The 20,560-nt window shown below is 30.3% G+C and overlaps 1 protein-coding gene across 4 annotated transcripts in view; it reads right to left on the bottom strand.

Moving 5' to 3' along the window:
* CSMD3 (CUB and Sushi multiple domains 3) overlaps positions 1-20,560 on the bottom strand; it is an 831,873-nt gene that overhangs the window by 492,675 nt on the left and 318,638 nt on the right. The window contains exon 7 of one of the 4 annotated variants that reach the window (XM_054692020.1): positions 15,803-16,114. The exons of the other annotated variants lie outside the window; for them this stretch is intronic. Coding sequence (XP_054547995.1) covers positions 15,803-16,114 — 312 coding nt within the window. The remainder of the gene's footprint in view (positions 1-15,802; positions 16,115-20,560) is intronic. 4 annotated transcript variants of the gene reach the window in all.

Genomic DNA, 20,560 nt, shown 5'->3' with positions numbered 1-20,560 from the left:
TTTATGATACTTAAACCTTAATTATCTAAAGTCACATATTTAAATGATTAAAAATACAATATTCCTATCTAAATATTACTAACAAATACTCCCATATTAGTGAAGACATTGATTTTGATCCAAATATCAATATATGTGTGTGTGTTGGGGTGGGGAAACAGATGACACATGCTTTTATTTTAATGTTATAGAATCTTTGTTAGTGTAACCTGAGATTATGTAGTATTAGTGGGATAAAAAGTTAGGGAGATAGCAGCTACAGCTTTGGTACTGAACTTTAATGTTAGAAAACTGACATTATTATACAGATGTGATAAAGGGAATTGAGTATCAATTGGAGGTTTGAAAAAGATGACCTGTAAGTGATCCTTCTATTGCTGATCTAAAACTTAATCTCCTGGTTCCAAGTTCCTTACTTGATAATTGATAGATTCTTTAAGACATAATCTCAAAAATCACATACCCATTATTTTAACATTTTATTTGTTATGTATATAGTGAAAATTTGCAACTTTGCAGAACTTTTTTTTGAAAAAGAAAAAAACAGACATGTTTATATTAATAAGCAGACAATTTTTTTCATTGGAAAATTTCTGCCTCAAATTTGTATTGGATTTGCTAAATGTCATCAGAACATCTACAAATGCTTTTCATTTTCTACTTAGATTATATTCTAACAAAATAAGAAAGTTAATGTTAATGCAATATTCTAGTTTTATTTTGATCTTCCAAATTTGTAGTTTTTATTTTAACAATAACTTATCTTGCAAGTGGCAGCATCTGTGATTATAAATCTGTGATTCAGATTGTGAGAATTCATTAGAAAAGGCAAATAATTTCATTTGAGATGGTCAAATGTATTTTATTGATGGGAGGGGTTATTATTGTATTTTATTGTATTTTATTATATTTTATTGATGGGAGGGGTTATTATTGCCTCTTTTAACTTTTAAAGTATGATAATGCTTTTCTTGGGCCTCCCTGCTGGTGCAAGGGGTTAAGACGCAGCCTATGAAGATATCCACAGCCTCTGCAGAGGCCAGAGAGCAACCCACATGGCACAGCAGACCTCTCCTGACTAACCCGCTGCTCCCCTCAGCAGTGTATTTCAGTCAATTTGCCTATTTTGTTCCCCACTCTGTCTCTAGTGAATCCTCTCACCACCCCCCACACGTCTGGCCTATACCCCAGTTCTTATATGAATAAATAAATAAATAAATCTTTAACCCAACAAAAAAAAAAGCTTTTCTTTTGTTGTGTTTAATACCCTGGTATTTTATATAAGCCCTACTTTTTATTTTTAATTAATTATATTCTTATCTTTACCTTTAAACTCAATGAATAAACTATACCAATGAGAAAATTATCTGAAGTGATTTTTTGGCTATTAAAATTAGTATATGTGAGTATTTGACTTTGAGATTATGGCACAGCTCACTATTGACATCGGGTTCATTTACCTATTGACAATCATGAACTAGAATTTTATTACAAGTCAAGATAATGTTAAAACCCAGTATATTACTTGTGACATTTCTCTCATTGGACTGGGAGCTGGAAGACCTGTGTTCTAATCCCATGAGACACTGGACGAAGTGTTTAAATTTTCTATTCATTTCTAAGAAATTATTTTACCCTTAGCTCTTTAAGTGTAGGGGGAAAAAAGGAACAAGTAAAGGCTAATTTAACCAGAATTCTCAATACTATCTCAAGATTGAAATGTGTTCAGAGATTGTAAAAGCATATAACCTAGTTCAAAGGTAAATTTTGTTCATTGTGTGTTTACAAATAAGTAGTGGTTATTTTACATCTGCATCTACAAAATTCAACAATTCTTTCTACACATATCCTGGCATAATAAAAAACCTCTTCAGAACATATTTAGCATAGATAATGCTAATTGGTCACTCCTCTATCATCCTAAGAGGAAAAAAGATTAAGAATTTATACTGCAGACAGAGTAAAAACTAGCTAGTATCCCTGTGGTGTCTGCTTTACCAGCTTTCATATAAGGTTTACCACTGGATGTAAATTGCTGAATAAACAAGTATTTTCCTTACATGTTTCTATATATGATTGTAAAAGGTGATCAGAAGTATGTTCAATCAGATCATGTTTCTGGATTATACAGTAAAGAGATGAAAATAGAAAATACAGGAGCACATTAGTATGTATCACATGAATCTTTGTGGGAAATATTTTCTTTCACAATATGTTAAAATAAAAAGATAGAGTGTATAGAGAAATCATTTGATGAGAAAAGTCGTGGTGCAACCAAATACGTTTGAAAACATGGAAATATTCATTTATGAAGGCCTGAACATTAGATGTTTGCAAGATTGAAAATGTTCTCATTTATGTTTTTAAAGATTTATGCATACAAGAGCTGGGGTACAGGCCAGAGATACAGGGGGTGAGAGGATTCACCAGAGACAGAGTGGGGGACAGAATAGGCAGATCTACTAAAATACACTGCTGAGGGGAGCAGCGGGTGAGACAGGAGAGGTTTGCTGTCCCATGTGAGTTAGCTACTTGGCCAGGTGGGCCCAGGGATAGAACTCATGCTACAGTGGCTGCGGACAGCTTCAAAGTTTGCATCTTAACCCTTGCACCACCAGGGAGACCCCAAAATATTCTGATTTAAATGATAAGACAGGACCAATTTAATTTCATAAGTAAATTAAATGTATGCAATTTTATAATATTTTAATATATTCTCCCTTTTAAAAATCAAAAGACATGCAATACAGTTCAGATACCCCAACATTTAAGTCCTAAACTTTTATTTATGCTACCATGATAGTTGGAAGCTAGCACTAATTCATGCATATAGAATATATGTGTATAAAATTTATGAAGTACCTAATTTTTAATTGAAAGAAAATGTACAGTTATATATTATACCACTATGCTTAGAAGCTACAAAAATTCCATGAATTGGAACATTATAGGGATTCAGTAAATGTTTTTATTATTACCATTTATAATTTTGGGATCTAGTGAGTTTCAGAGGACATTTCAACTGGCAATGCAATATACTAAATTTTTCAACTATTTTACATTATGTCTTTTTTTTTTTTTTCACTGTGCAGGGGTGTTATAACAAATTATATCATCTACTTTCCCTGGCTTTCTAAGCTAAATTTTATTTTTTTTATACAGAGTTAGAAACCTTCCAAGTCCTTTGACCAAAATAGCAAATTTAGTAAGAATGTGTAGAAACAAACTTTAAGTATATTATCATATTAGTTTTTATGAACATACATATAGAGACATTCAGCATATTTTAAGCTGTCTTGTCACAGAGTGATTTTTCACTTTCATAAAAGATGATTCTGAAGCTACAAAGTTGAAGTAAAAGATTATGAAGCTTAAAGTAGTACTAAGATCAGTATAGAGCCCTAAATCTTTGGTATCTTATTTTCAATCACTTCAAACTGTGAAATAAGTGTTTTTATTTTGCTTTGTTTTGGTTTGGAAATCTGAACAGTGGTGAGTGTGAAAAGAAGACACCGTATTTTATAAAATCAATTTGTTACTTATTAGAGATCTTTTCCATTCAATTAGTTCTGTTAAATTTTGTTAAAGAGCACTGGGATGAAGTATATAATTGGTTGAAAATCATGCAACTACTTATTAAATAAAGACTGTAAATTTTGTGTATGAGTTTTCTTTCCTCCCCAAAGTGGAACAAATTCAGGAATCTATAACACTTATGTAGATACAAGCAGATGCAACTGAAGTGCTTGGTGTAACAGGTCTTACAGTTATGGTGTTCTGTAAAATGTCAGGATTATATGAAAAATGTGAGATTTTTATATTCTCTTTAGGGATTCTTATAATTGCAAAATAAAAGTCACCATATGGGAAGATTTGCCATTAGTATGGTTCACAGATACTTTTAACACTCTTAAAACTGTCTGACTTTAAGTTAATTAAGCTTCTCATCCTCAGTTTCAAATGAAATAACATTTTATATTTTCTGTAATCCTGAAGTTAAATATTAAGAACTACTTCATTCATTTCCTTAGACCCTTTTTGGTTTTGACACATCGTATACTTTTGAATGGAATTTTCTTTTTGTCTTTTTTTTAATAATTACTATTCATCAGACTGAAATCAGTAGACTATATCATTCCACTACAAAATTCCTCAATACGGTGAATAATATTAAATTAAAAAAAATCCAAAAACAGTATTACTATAAGTAACAATATTATCCATGCCTATTTCAGATTGTTACATTTTATCCAAGTTCTTCACTAGAGACCTTGGCATCACCACTTGATTTCTGTTTAAAGTAATTATAGAAGGGTTGTAACAGTTGCACTTGATGCTGAGTAATGCTACTAAATTCATGACTAGGGAAGAAGCAAAGTATTCATCATAAACCATTGATGTTCTATATTGACCATTTGCCTTTCTGTATCAATATGCTTTCTCATTCTTTGTACAAAAGATTTATCTGCATAGGCTACCTCCTCCTCTGAAAACTATGGAATTGTATTAGCACCATTGACATCTGGGAGATTGTTACAGCAGATAATTAAGTTTTACACCAGACCTATTGAATTAGAACTTGTGGTGTAACACTATTCCCAGGTTATTTTATGGACATCTAAGTTTGTGTAGCACTGGAATCTATTCATAGATTCCCATATTCACTGCACAATTCTATCAAGAGGTTGGAGGGAGAGAGGAAAGTACTATCAAGATTAATCTGCAGGGTCTCTTAACATTATGTTGACTGGAGTGGGAAAGGACCCTTAAATGAAGATCATTAATATTTTATGCCAATCTGCTCTACCTGTCTCTTTAGACTATACCCTGTCATCACAATGGGTGGGGAATGGTGACAGCCTAGATGCTACTACTCTAGATTACAATAACATGATCCCTTTTGTTTCTTTTACATCCTTATCCTTTGGGTCATTTGCATACTCATTAGAAATATCCTTTCTATTAGTAAACCTTTCTTGACTTAGTCTATTCCATTTATTCCCAGTGGATTCTGATGGGTATAAAACTGGTAAATGAAAATCATTAGGTATTTGAATTTTCAGGTAGTATATTAAATAACACCTTAATTTGTCTGTGACCACACACTTTTACTTCAAAAGATACATCTAGGTAGAGATAAGGGTAGCTGCTACTCATTGTACCATTGGCTGCTTACTTTTTCTCTAGTGAATATTTTGAAGACTTCCTTGTTTTCTAGTGAATATTTTGAAGATCACATAACTATGCTCTTTTCTACCAATTATCTCCCAAAGAAGCACTGGGAATTAAAACAGGGATAGAGTAGACAAAAAGTAAGTTGAGTTGCTTATATTGAAAGTGTGTCCCATCCGAAGGATAAAATTTATAGGATAAAATATGGGATTCGTAGTAGAAACTTGAGTTGAATTGTTACACATTACTTTTGCATAATTTATACATTAGATCAATATGAATACTAATAGAGCTATTTATATCAGTTGTTTCCATAATTCTTTAACAATACTGCATTTAAGCTATATATTTTATTTCTAAGGTAATCAGTTACCTAATAAATTTAAAATCTGTGCTAATTGCTTTCTTAATTTCAGTATGTTTATACCTTATGAAGTTTTTATATAACAAGAGCTTATTTTCTTATTAAAAAGTCTCCAGGAAAGGGATGCATCATTCATTGGTTGTGTGTCTAAAACATAGGTTCCCTATGCCTACTGTCTAATTTCAATGACAAAATAATTATTCAAAATGGGATTACAGATGTATAAAGGAAGGAGAGTTAAGGAGATTGCCCAAGGTCATACACATGTTAGTAAAATATATTCACTTAATTGAAACTGAAACTTTAAACCTAATATTTATACCACCACTTGACTATGAATAACAGCATTACACATATTCAACCTTTATGGGACCTCATTTGTTTGCAATGAACGATAATATAAAATTTGAATCATCAACAAGATCTGACTAGGTTTTAATTTACTATGAATCAGATCCACATCAATTGAATTTAATATTGAGTAAAGACTCCTTACTTACTGATATTGCCAAATATAACCCCACCACTTGAAGTCCTTAATCATTTATTTTAAAAGCATAAACATGAATTTTGAAAAGTATAACAAAAAAAACTACTATATGATATTCAAATAATCATGTATTTGTTTTAGTTGGGTCATCTTTGCATTCCTTTCTTTCTAATGGGAAATTCAGAAGAATTGATGAAACATTGAAAAATGAAAATAATTCAAATTCCTCATCTCCAGATAAAATCAATCTAGGAATTCATGTCACTTTCATCCCCTTTGACATTATGAACTGTCATTTGAAGAAAATTTAAACCAAAATAAATCAAGTACCAACAGTAAAAAGCAATAGATCATGATTTTTAATACACATGATACAATTATGAAGAGAAAAATATTCTATGCAATGCACCCCAAATCTAACACCATGCTGTTGTACCATATATGGAGGTTCTGTTCCTCCTAAAATTGTAAAGCTTAATTATGTGATTTCACTCTATGCACAGCAGGGTATCCATATGCTCCTGAAAACTATATGCAAGGAAAGCAGCTTGTTGAAAAAGTGGGTGAAAATGCCCTGAAATAATTTTGAACAAGATAAAAATGTCTGTACCATAGGGCCATTTCTTCATATTCTAAAAGGCAAAGTGGTTTGCTTTGGCACCAGCTTTGAGCACAAATAGAAAGTCTATCTCCTTCAACATATTTTAACAAGGGAAAAGACTTAAAAGTTACAAATGTTACATTCACTGTGACCATCTCATTCACAGGTAATATAATCAGCTCTGGAAACAATATGGGAAAATCAGTTACACACAAAACCATTTTCATCTCGAACATTTAGGTTAAGCCTTCTCTTTTAATCAGTACAGTACATTTTATTATTATTGTTCCTTGTTTGTTCATTCTATAAAAAATGAGAAATAGTATGTTAATATAAAAATAAACCATCAAGATGTCTAATTAATGATTACTGAGGAACATAATGATGGGTTTAAAAAACAGATAAAAATAGCACTTTGAAATAAGACAACTGTTAGGGGGTGATGGTTCCAGTTAAAGTAGAAAGGTGTATGCTTCCTAAAATATACTCATAGGAAAACCAAAACGCTGGGTCACAAGAAGTTCTTAAAATTTCTGTATAGAAATAACTCAAAGCATGGTTTGAGGAGTAGCATTGGATAAAATATTAAAATGGTTACTTTCACATTTGTCATTGTGAAAAAAATATTTTTCAGTGATTAATATTGTGATAAATGTCCTCAGACATTCAAAGATTTTTATCTAATACCTTTTAGAAAAACATAAGCCCATTTCCAGTAAATTCTAATATTTTATTTTTTCTCTTTTTTTCTCCCTTAAGGCATTTTTCAACAAAATGTAAACAGAATGAATATATAAAAACATATTAACTGTTATGGTTTAAAGACATAAAAACATATTTACTGTTACGGATGATACTCTTTGACAGTTACACAAATATGATGAAATGCGTAATGGAATAATGAAATGAGAATACTCAATAAATAATCATGTAATAAAATAATAAATTGGTACATTTCTGGACATGGACTTCTAAATTGCTACAAATATCAATATTATTTTTATTTCTCACAAAATAATATAATTAGGAAAAAGTCAAGAGAACAATGAAAGAAACAAAATGAAAAGATATTGATAAAACATGCAGTAGTCTGTATTTATATATAGTACACATCCACCTATATTTTAAAAGTTCCCTATTTGCTAAATAATGTATTTTCTTTAACAATATTAAACAATTACATTAAAATTAATAATTTAATAAGGTACCTGAGAAAACGATATGTAACCAGATTTTTTTTGGAAGTTATAAATTTTCCATTCTGTAATTACTTATCTAAGCATGCATGAAAATCAGTACATCAGATAGTCTCAAGAAGAAGGTTCTGGGAATTCAAGCAGTCAAATACAATTTCACCATTTATAAAATATAGAAGATAATGCTTAATTATTTAATCATGAAAATTTTTGATTTGTAATTAATTTTGGTATTCTTCTTTTCACTATGTTCTGCCTCCATCTATCAGTTAGCTTTTCAGAGATCTGAAAAATGGCAAATAAAGGGAACTAAAACCTCATGTCTTTTTTTTTCATTTTTGCTATTAGATTAACAAATTTTAAAATAAAATTCATTTCAAGGAATAAAATTTAGAGTAAAATTTAATACATGAGTCAAAATTTGACTTGGAAATGTTTTCCCACTCATTGATTTTTCCAGTAAAATAACTGATGTTATCAGTTCAGTCATTCTTAAGTGCTGACAGAATTAATTATTATCATAAAGGTTGATACAGAATTAAACTCTGCTCTAAAATATATCTGAAATTCTAAGGAATCCCTCATGTTAGAGTCACACGTACAGTACTTAAGTTTAGTTTTTACTATATTATCTGAGAGAGTTCATTAACATCGTGATGATTCTAGTGGAGAAGATCTCATTAAGAGTGGACAGAGAGCAGGTGCTGTTTGATTTTTATTCTATCTCTCCATGATAAGGATCCTCATCTAAGTTCTCGCTGTATTATGTATCAGCATGACATATATCCCTGTTAGAAATGCAGAATCTTAGACTCCACCCTTATCCCATGAAGTCACAATCTACAACAGAACAAAACTGCACGGTGATTTGTGTTAACACTGAAGATTGAGACTTAGAATCTAAGTATCTATTAACTACAAGTATCTATTAATTGCACTTCTGTATACCTTACTAATTTGTCTGCCTGTTCTAATTTACTTAAAATTACTTCTTCAATTTCTTACTAGTGTCTTTTTAAAAGTACTTTACAATACATCACCACCCCGCTAAAGCTCACCTATGGTGACCTATCAATGCTTCATTTAGTCTAAAATAAAATTCTACCTGTGCCTCAGAACATTCATTCCTGGTTTCTAAGCTCATCTCTACTACTCTTCTCCTTGTTCACTCTAGGCATCCTGGACTTTCTTTCAAACAATATTCAAGTTCTTGGGCCTCCCCTGGTGGCGCAGCGGTATAATGCTGGACTGCGGAGCTGCCCGCAGCCTCTGCAGCACTGGTTGGATCCCTGTCTGCCAGCAAGGGTCCCACATGGCACAACAGACCTCTCCTGCCATGCCTGCTGCTCCCCTCAGCAGTGTATTTCTTCAGTCTGCCTGTTCTGTTCCCTACTCTGGCTCTGGTGAATTCTGTCACCCTCCGCGCTTCTGACTGTACCCAGTGCTTGTATAAATAAATAAATAAATCTTTAACAATATTCAAGTTCTTTCTAGATACCTGTTTTTGTTGTCTGCTATGCCTTCTCCTCTGACTTCAGAATGCCTATCTCCATGCTGTTATTTGTTCTCAGTTTAGAATATATCTACTCAGAGAGGCCTTTCCTGGACATCTAAACAAAGGTAGTGACCCCTACATCACAAGGACTATTTTAATTTTCTGCACAACCATCACTACTTTCCAGTAGTTATTTATTTGCTTATTGTCTTTTACTTCCCACTTGAATATAAATTTAATGAAGCAGAATCTACTCAGTTTTACTCAATGATGTATACTTAAGAATTGGAACAAAGTTTGGTATATAAGTACTTAGGAAACATTTGCTGAAGAATGGAACAAATTAGGAATTTAAAAAAGGAAGGAAGGAAAAAGAAAGGAGGAATAGAGAAGAAGGTAGGAAGGAAAGGAGACAAGGAAGAGGGAGTGGGGGGGAGAATAGAATTAAAGGAAGAAAAGGAGAGAGACAGGGAAGGAGGGAGGGGGAGAAAACAAAAAAAAATAAGAAAGTAAAAGTTCTTGAAAATAGTAACTGTCCATCTTGGACACTATGGAAAAGACAAGACAGGGTTTATCCTCAAATGGAAAGTTTTTGGGATATAAGTCATATACAGGACCACTGGGCACTGGAAGGAATATACATATGACTGGAACAAAGAATGTGGCAATATCTAACTTTCCTGGTGGTAACACTGGCCACTTCTGTAATTATTTTAACATTGGCTACACAATTAGGTAAGCATAAAGATAAATCCATGCCAAATCAAACATCAAGAGGAAATAGATGATGATAATAAAAATGTCACCTAATATGCAATATCTCAGGATAGATTTAGACTCTTAGGATCAGAAGACAGGAATTATATTATTGAGATATTCTTTAATGTTTAAATTGCTTTCTAAATATCCAATCTGTCCATAACACTGTGTTCTTTTTAATGATTGCTTCCTGAAGCACACACTCTATACTTGAACTAACTCAATATTAGAACAGTCTTCTTTATAACAAACTATTTTTTATCTTCTTGATACATTTCATAAAATTCCATACACTAAATTCTACAATCTATGCCTGAAAAAGTCTGAACTTTTTTTTTTACATGTGACAACATACCACATATTTAAAGATAGGTATAAGACATCCACAATATGTACCATATACATGATATAGTAATTATTTGACTTGACTAATAAATTTTCTATATGGTACTATCTCTACAACTTTTCATTTGAAAATATAGAATATCTTATTCTTCTTTTAAATCTATCACATGCATAACACAGATATATGATATGCTCAATAAAACCCTCCTATTGATGGACATATATTACACTGTCTACAGAGGAATACAATGGTGAACTATGGGTGTCTTACTGGTGGGTATGGTATGGTATGGTAACAACACCTGAGGGAGAAGATACTATACTTCTAATATACAGCCAACAATGTAAGCCAAAGGTAAAGTGAGTATATGTACAGATTGATAAAATATCTGAGTTAATAAATAAACTTCCTCAGAGTGATACTTCTTGTGATGATTAAACAACAAAAAATGTAAACAACATGTTTTGATTTACAAATTTATACTCTAGAAGAGTATTAATGGCATTTTTTGAAATAAGTATTAATATTTGCAAACAGTTTAAATATTTGAAATATATTTTAAGGTAAGAAAAGAGTCTAACTGAAAGGCATATGGCAGGCACCTGTGAACTGTTAATTTCACACAATAGTGTTTTGTCTTATTACTGTCATGTTTTTGAACAAAGATTACATATGATGTAATTTTACTTCTGAAGTAAACTGGAAATGTAGTCTAGATGCGTGTCTGATAGTCTGGTGTCTCCTTTTTTTTTTTTGTTGAATATTGTAAACGTACAGATGAGTTTACTTGAAAAACATTGCTTATAATAAATTTAAAAGTTCCTGCTTTGTATTAAAATTGCTGAGATGGATAGTTCTATGCTAAATTTACTCCTCTTACCTTAAAACAGGAAATAATAAAGAGCTGCATTTTAAAAATATGATTAAAATTGGTTTTCTTTTAAGCTGCTCTCATGGGGGGCATATGTCTACATTAAATTGGATTTCATGTTATTTTGTACACTAAACTAAAACTGTTTCATCTTACTGATATGATTGATAGTTATTAAACTTACTATGGAAGAACTGACCTCACTAATTCAAAACAAACAGCATCAACAGCTATAAAACGCATAATACATAGTTGACCCTACAAGATGTTATATATCTACCTTTTCTCCTTGAAAACATCAACTACAAGGCTGCTCAATAACAGTGGACAGAACTTGTGTATACAGGAAAAAAAATAGAAATAACATTCGTTCACATACACAAAAAAGCCAAAACTGTGAAATTAAGTGGAGTAAAGCACATTTTAAGATATTTTGTATGGTTTCACTATAAACATCTTGGAAGGAAAATTCTATTGTGTTTATAATTTATATTAATTTAATTAAGCTATTTGGTTTTTGTTGTTAATTTGTATGAATTTTTATAGACCTTTAATATTAACCCTCTGATAGTTATATGATGTGTGAATATTTTCTCACATTCAGTAGGATACCCTTTTACCCTACCAAGATATTCATTCACTGTATAAAAGCTTTTTAAGTTAAGATAGTCCCAACTGTTTATTCTTGTTTTTATTTCCTTTGTCTTAAACTACAAATGAGTGAGCAAATAATTATGAAATTATTCCTTTTACAAGTGCATCAAAATAACTAAATACCTAGGATTTACTCTAACAAAGAGCTGAAGGACTGATACAATGAAACTATAAGACACTATATTAAAGGACATATAATAAGACATAAAAAGATGGAAAAATATTCCATGTTCATGAATGGGGCGAATAAGTAGTCAAAATAACAATTTAATCAAAATGACATATATAAGATTTAATGCAATCCCTATAAAATTCCAATAGTATTCTTCCTTTATATTATTTTAAACTTCCTATCACCTCATAAAGACTTTGTATATTTTATGAAACTTTAATAAATGAAAAAATAAATTAATACTAACTTAGCAGTAAAAACCTGGTTTTCATAAGTCTTTGTCAGGTCATACTTACTTTTATAAAATAATGGGTTATATTAGATGATCTGAAATATTTCATTTAATTCTAAAATATAAAATTCTAGAAATTTAGGGTATTTTACTTACTTTAATCATATTAGGTTATGCTATATTAAGTCAAATTTGAGTTGAACTCACTTTAGGGATTTTCAGAAAATGCAGTTTAAGTAAATATTAAGAAATAATCTCAAAAGAGATTGTACAGCTATGGTAGTAAACTATTCTGGTGAAAAATAAAATACCATTGGATCTTATCCAGATCTAATCATAAATATTTTGTAATTAAAACCTTAATTGTCTTTAGGTTTATTTATATTAATGTATAACTTCCTTTAAGCACCGTTAAATACTTCCTTTATATATTTTGGTATAGACTCATCATTTCTATTCAATGCATTTTTTTATATTTTATTGACGTAAACACAATATACTAATGTAAAGCTTTTAATGTGAACCTTTAAAGAATGAGTTTTAATATCCTCTGTGGAGCCTTCCTTGAATTTTACATTTAGAGGTGGTCAGTTGCTCTCCTTTATTCATTTCAGAAATACGGTGCTGGCAGATGTTTCTATTAATAAATTTGTATTACTCTTTTTTAAAACTTACATAGACTACACAATGACATGGCATGGTCCACACTGTTCATCCTTAATCCTGTGTTATTATTATTTTTAAAGATTTATTTATTTTTATACAAGAGCTGGGATACAGCCAGAGGTGCAGGAGGGTGAAAGGATTCACCAGAGACAGAGCGGGGAGCAGAACAGGCAGACGGACCCAAGGCACTGCTGAGGGAAGCATCGGGCACAACAGGGGAGATCTGCCGTGCCAGATGGGAATCTCCCTGGCCAGAGGGGAATCAAATCCTCGCTGCAGAGGCTGTGGACAGCTTCACAGCCCTAAGCGCAACCCGCTGCGCTACCTGGAGGCCCCTTAATCCCGTATTATACAGTAAAATGTCATGTGCATAGCAAGAGTTAAAATATATTTGCTGAATAATAACACATGTATTAATAATTGTTAAACACTTAAGACAGTAATTATGCTAAATTACTTCACACTAAACTTACGAGGCAGATATTATTAGTTATGGGGAAATTGTAACGCTGAGCTTTGAAGTTATTGCTAAAGCAGGTAACTGATAAGGTGCAAAATGTACACTCAGTCTAGTTCTCTCACCTTGAAACTAACCAATGATGTGGGAAATATGAGAGAAAATACCTAAAATAATACTTTTGGGAGAAAATACCTATGATGCTTGCTGGTTCTTCTACCCAGTACCATGTTGAAGTCTCACGATAACCCTCATATAATACTATTACAAAGATATGGAAATTGAACATTAATATTCCATGTGACCTTCACAAGGTCTCACATGCAGTAGGTAACAAATTAGACTAGAACCTAGTCAGTGCAAATGTAATTGTCACTCTGAGGACTATCTGACACTAATACAGGAAGCTGGTGTGGTATTAAACAAAGTTTAAAGAATATCTTTATCAACATCATTTACTAGTATGTTCTTTGCTTTTGCTTCTTTTAAATATCAATTTTAAAAAACTCTTTAAATGCAGAAATTTGGGGATGGTATCCTTTCAGTGAGAATGAATAGACAGTGAAAAAAATTACAAAGATAATAAATTGAATTATTGATATTTTAACTATAGCACAATAGGAAACATTGGAATAATGCCTTAGAGAACTGAAAATATTTTTGATGGATATTATCTTTTCAACTTATTCATTAATTGCACAGCTAGTTATGTTAGTTATAATAAGAGTTTTAGTGATATTTAAAAGACCACTTAATTGACATTTAAAAGTTCTAATAATTAACTGCCTATACTCTCTAATTATCCCAGTATTCCAATTGGTAAGGAACACCAGTGTAAAGCAGTATTTGTATTATTATTTGATTTCTATAATAAAAATAATTTCAAAACCCACCTGGCTTTTATGAAAGCATGAGAAAATGAATACAGGGGAATTTTTCATTGTTAGCTCATGCATTTTGTTAAACAGGATGGAAAACCTAAGAAGAGCATTTTTTCTTAATTAAAATTTTAATATTTTTTATATTTTTTTGTTTCTGGATATGAAGAGAAATTATCTACTTGGTTAAGAAAGTCATAAATTTTAACATGGTCTTTATACTTTTATGGGTAGCAATAGTTAAGGTAGGAAAGTGAATAAAGCTAAGCAAGGTATTATCAATTTAATATTTTATAGGTGATTGCTATATGTTAGGAATTAAGTTTGGAATTGCTTATTATTAAGGAAAATTAAAGTTAATTTACTTCAGTATGAATTCTGATGGAAATGAGCTTCTGAGACATTTCTGTATGATTTTTAAATCAATTTATATAAGATGTCTTGATTTTTCTCCTTAATGTATAATAAGCATTGAATGGTTTTCTATTACTCACATCATGCTCTGCATAAAACATGCCTATTCACACTATATACACCATAGCTAATTTAGAGAATATATGACAATGAGTTGGAGACAGAGTTAGAGTACATATTTTGCACTTTAAATATGAAGAATTAATTATTATTTCCACTTATGCATATATTTACATAAATGAAGTCTTTTTATTTTTGAAACTGTATTTTTTTTCTAAACTGCTAAATGAAACTTGCTACTAAGAGACAGAAAAAATATGCTTGATAATTTTGTAAAAGGTAAGCATGTTTTAATTGACCAGATAATTCAATATGACTTAGCTTTATGGTACTTTTTTTTCCAAAAAATTAAACTTGGAAGTTTAGGAATATTTAAAATTTGGAGCCATAATTTCAATCAATAGCTGTTAACATTCCCAAATGTCCTCAGTATAATGAAATCAGGCAATAGGTAATTTAGAAATAGAGGCATAAACTACATAAAATAATCACTAGACATGTTTCCATCTTTTCCCTATTAAATCATCTGCTTCCTCAGTTTGTAATTAGCAGTTGTCTACCATAAAAATCTCATGCAAATACTGTAAATCATTAATGGAATGTATCATCAGTGTGTAAATATGTAATAGAAACTGAACAATTCATGTTATCTATCATCATAAAAATATGTAATAAGCAACAGACACTTTCAGTGCTTGCTTGTTCTATGGATAATGCCTTTTATGCACTTTTCTTTCTACATTTGTCCCCTTCCCCTCTCCAAAATTTACATTGCACTTTGATATATATTTTTTAATTTTAATTTCTGTGCTTTCAAATTACTCAGGTTTTGGCTGTTACAGCTATATTTTCCAGCTACTTTTAACTCTTGTTTTCTGTCTTGACTATCTTTCAGCTAATTCTCTAATTAGAATCATTAGCAATATATACCTTTGGTTGCAACTAAATGGGCACAAGTAAAATAACATCCAATACCTCTATGAGTAACAACTGCAAGCTCTTTAGTTCTTTCTATCTGTTCAGCATTTCTTGGTCTTCTCCTTGTACTTTGTGTATCTGCTTGATGAGGAGAGAGCCCGTCCTTGGACATGTTGGAGTCCAGACCTGAATTTCTGAGATTCGTAACTTGCACTCGCTGTTCCTCGGAAAGTCTATGGATGGTGACAGCTGTAACACTGGATACAGTAACATCTGCAGATGTGCTAGCAACAGCAAAAGCACCAGTGGTAGTCCTGTTATGCTCCTCTAACTCACCAGTGGAGGTAGTGTGGGTCAATGTAGAAGAACCTGTGGGACACAGTAGCACTAGATGCTAACTTTTTCTTTTAAACTTTGTTTTTTTTTTATTTTTCTGATAAGTTTAATAAATTATATCCCCTTCTATTACCTTAAGGATAATCAACATGAAGAGGCAAAACACGAACACACCACTAAAATGTGAAGTGAACCAGATCTGATGGTTGGTTTATATCAATCAACCTAAGGATAGATATTACACATGAATATACCACATTTTAACTGTAACATATTAGGGGGACAAAAGTGACATAGTAAACCCTTTAAATGGCCCTGAATCGATCTTCCTTTTATTTATCTACAAATGAATTTTGCAACAAATGCCTGGCAAGTGACAAATTTTGACAGAGTCAGTAACTATGCAAGCACAATTTCTCTCAAAAGTATGCTTTGAATAGTCTATGCCATATCTCTTCATAAATTCTGTGAAAAGAACCGAAATTTTCTACTTTAAGACAAGCAAGTGAAGACAATTTAAAATCAAACCCAAAGTGAAAACAAAATGATATAAAAAATGACACTGAAATAACTATGTAAATGTCTATCATTTTAATTTTTGCATAGAAGAACTGGGATCTCTGGTGAATCCTCTCACCCCCTGCATCTCAATGTCTACCTTAATCTTATTTGCCAGAAAATACCCAACATGGGTTAAATACTCAATGTTGTGAACAATGTATCCTTTATATTTTTTTCACTATTGAATAATATTTTCACTCATTCATTATTCTACTAGTGAGCCATATTTCCACTGCTTTAAATTTTGAGGTGAACATATTTTCAATCAATAAACATTAAATCATTTTATTTACAAATTATTGAAAATTTACTATCATCATGAAACCTAGCTTTAAAAATTAGTTGAGAATTTCCAAATATCTCATAAAAAGTAATGGTATTTACCTTTCAACTTTATAACTCTTTTGAAATTTCCACAATAATTCAAAAATATATTTTCAATATGTCAATTTATAGTTTGTTTATTACTGTTACATAATCTTTTAAAAAGATTGTCCTTGGTAGCATATTAAAAAAAAAAAAGTAAACCTGTAGTAACCATGAAGCTAAATGAAGATGTCTTTTAAAAGAATTTGATGAATAAAAATTTTAAAAAGTAAAATGTTGTTAAAATTAGATTTACAGCCATTAATTATAATAGTCTTGTTAGAATATGTATTTTCTGAATGTATTTTAAAGTCAATGAATGCTATATATTTTCATATACCTGTATTTTCAGTAAACTCAATTTCACATTCTTGTTACAATATATAATTAGATATTTAGAAAAATACTTAGGGATATTTTAACCACACTAAGAGAGGAAAATAGTTTGAAATTTTGAAGTGGTTTGAAGTAGTTTTAAACCACTTGCCTCCCTGTGTTGTAGGGAGGCAAATTAGTTGTAGGACTTGTAGTTCTGATTTTTACTTTAACCTCAATATGAAGTTTAAACCTCATTTATAAGCAAGCAAAGGAGCAATGTGTCTGGTATCAATCCACTCAACTAAGCTGCTTTATCTTATTTTAATTTGGTATAGGAATTCAAAAGAGTTAAATGATGATTTATATTTTGAGGGTGCAATGATAAATAATGAATGGTAATTATCATATTATTTTAAAGATATCTAGCCTATTTGAAAGCATTAATCAGAAAAAAATCACTATATTCATCTGAGTTTTGTGAAGATTAGAATCTAGTAAGCTCACATAAGTTATATAAATTGGCTACACAATGTTTACATACTATACTTACTAACATTTAGTAATAAATCTATGGTTAATTGGACATTTGGGATACCCATATGCTATGGGTTACTATGGATTACTATGAAGATGATGACCTAATCCACATTTTTTCCTGGAGAATTTAATCATAGTTCTATTTTTAAGAGGAAGTAGGGAAACAGGACAAAAAACTAATGCTTTAAAATATTTCATAATTTTATCATAAGTTACAGGACTCATTTAGAGAAGAAATTTTCTTAGCTATAATTTGTTAAATATAATCCAGAAGTGTGGAAAATAATGGAATCTATACATGTGTCAAAGTTAGTCTTCCTACTTTTATCAAAAATGTAAACTGAATAGGTATTTATCATATTCCACTACTGAAGTTATTATTATCAATCCCAAATAATCTCTTGCATTTGAATCAATCATTCTGGGATAATTCTTAGAAATGAGTCTAGGTTATTTCTATAAGTAATCTTCAAAAACCTACAACCACTTCCAAACAACCGTTTGCACAAATAAAATCTTTATCAAATGTGAGAGTTAAAACTGTTCTTAAATAGCATTATAGTAAGGATTTGTACTAGCAATCTCAATCTTAAAATTTCAATAATAGAGCTCTACTTCTGGCTACTGGTGGTGATGATTCAAAATAAGTCTCTTAACCTGAATCCAGAATAGGATGTAACGATAAAATAAAACATTGGTACACCCACATAGCCAAATGAATATTTCTATTAGATATTTACTAGTCAGTTCTTTCGATTTACTTTGGGTTGAAAATCTTTCCTTCCCATACTAGAATACAAGGTTCCCTGAAGGCTGAGATTTTTGTATATTCTGTTTAGTACAGAATATCTAGCTTCTAAAATAGTGACTAGTTCATAGTAGATGCTCAAGAAATACTCTTTAAAATTAAGGGGTAAAGAATGAATTTAATAATAACGTTAAAGTAATAGAGTATAACATGAAACAAATGAAATGTGATTACATTTTTACCACGATGAAGTTGTATTTGAAACTATAATGAATAAAGAATAATTCTGAATGGAAAGGAAAATCATAATTTGGGTTTTAACCTTCAAAAACATCACTTTGAAAAAGTGTGGAGTTTGAAAAATTTTTGCATAAAAGTTGAAGATTTTTTTCATCATTACCAAAACATGAAAGTTTTATTAGTGTGAAATGGGTTTACTTAGAATAATCAATTTCTGCATAGTGAAAGGTAGTTATATCTCATAATGAAAGGAAGTAAAAGTGCATCTAAATTTAGCTAAATATTTGATAAATATAGTGGAAATATAAAGCAATAACATTGATTTCCTTTATAAGGCAATAAAATTACCCATTACCATACAGTTATATCTTTTATATGTACAACCATTTTATTTAAAATGCAGACCAAATTAGAATACTGATTTTGGTACCACATTAAATTGGCAGTGTGTGAAACACAGATTTTTAAATTGTTAAAATGCACCACTTAACAGTTTAAAAAACACTCAACAATTTTGCATACATATGTTTTATGAGGTAATGTCAATGTTGGAAAAAGTCTTAGAAATATGCATACCAACAATTCAACATTATATAATATAGCTAAACCAAAATCAAAATATAGTATTTAATTCCTTTATATAAATTTAAGTATGCTACAAAATTATGTAAACAATATATTTAATAATACAGCATTAATTGCATATGATATAAGACATACAATTCAAATTAAGAAAATGTACATTTAGAAAATCCATTCTTCATTTTGAAATCAAATCATGTGTACAAGATGTAGTTTATACACTAGAATTGCCTGTCATTGATTAATATATTCAAAAAATAGATGTATACAATTATACATGTCTGAAATATAATTTCATTAATATTCTTTAACAAAACATTTTTTAATGTAACAAAAAGAAGATGAAATGGTTTACATATATATAAGCATGCTTCTATAAAAATCATGTTGTCTTTGGAGTTATGACAATGAAAAATGATATACATCACACATGTAAATTAGAAAATTTATTTACTAGTAATCTTTACTTTAAATTTAGATTTTATATTGTATTATAATGGAAATTAAGTTTGTGAATGCTTTTTTTTGGTGCAACAATATTCTGTAAGTGACTAAGCATAATTCATGTAAAGTGTTTTATAAATGTGTCATTCACAAAGTGTACCAAATAAAACTTCATGTCATAATTTAATTTGAATTTCTATTTGATTAAATCATTAGTTTTACAGATTAAAAACATTTTATGTTGTGTTATTTTCTAATAATGTCTAACTCATCAAAGACGTAAAAATCAGAATGTGTTTCTAGACATATCAGTGGATTGTCCAATAGATATACAACCATATAAGTACATTTTAAAAATAATTCCATATTCAAAGAAGTAGCTTTTAGATATTTATGTTGGCATGTAACTTTATGTAAATAAACATATACTTGTTCCTTCTGTTAATTATAATGCTCCAATTGAAACATTTAAAGGAAAGTTTAACAAAATAAATCTAAGTGAGTTATTTTGTGGCATTGTGCAATGAGTAAAATGCAATAAACATTTAACATGAAAGCATGCAAATGAAAAAAATATACAAAACAACATCAAGATAAAATCTAAATACAACTAATGTAGTAATTCTATTTGAACCATCATTTAAATATTCTCAAATTGGATTATGGGCATGTTGTATTTCCTC

Source organism: Talpa occidentalis, unplaced genomic scaffold (genome assembly GCF_014898055.3).
Source record: "Talpa occidentalis isolate TD23 unplaced genomic scaffold, MPIMG_talOcc4v2.1, whole genome shotgun sequence".
Taxonomy (NCBI): Eukaryota; Metazoa; Chordata; class Mammalia; order Eulipotyphla; family Talpidae; genus Talpa; species Talpa occidentalis.
This window is presented reverse-complemented; position numbering and strand designations above follow the sequence as displayed.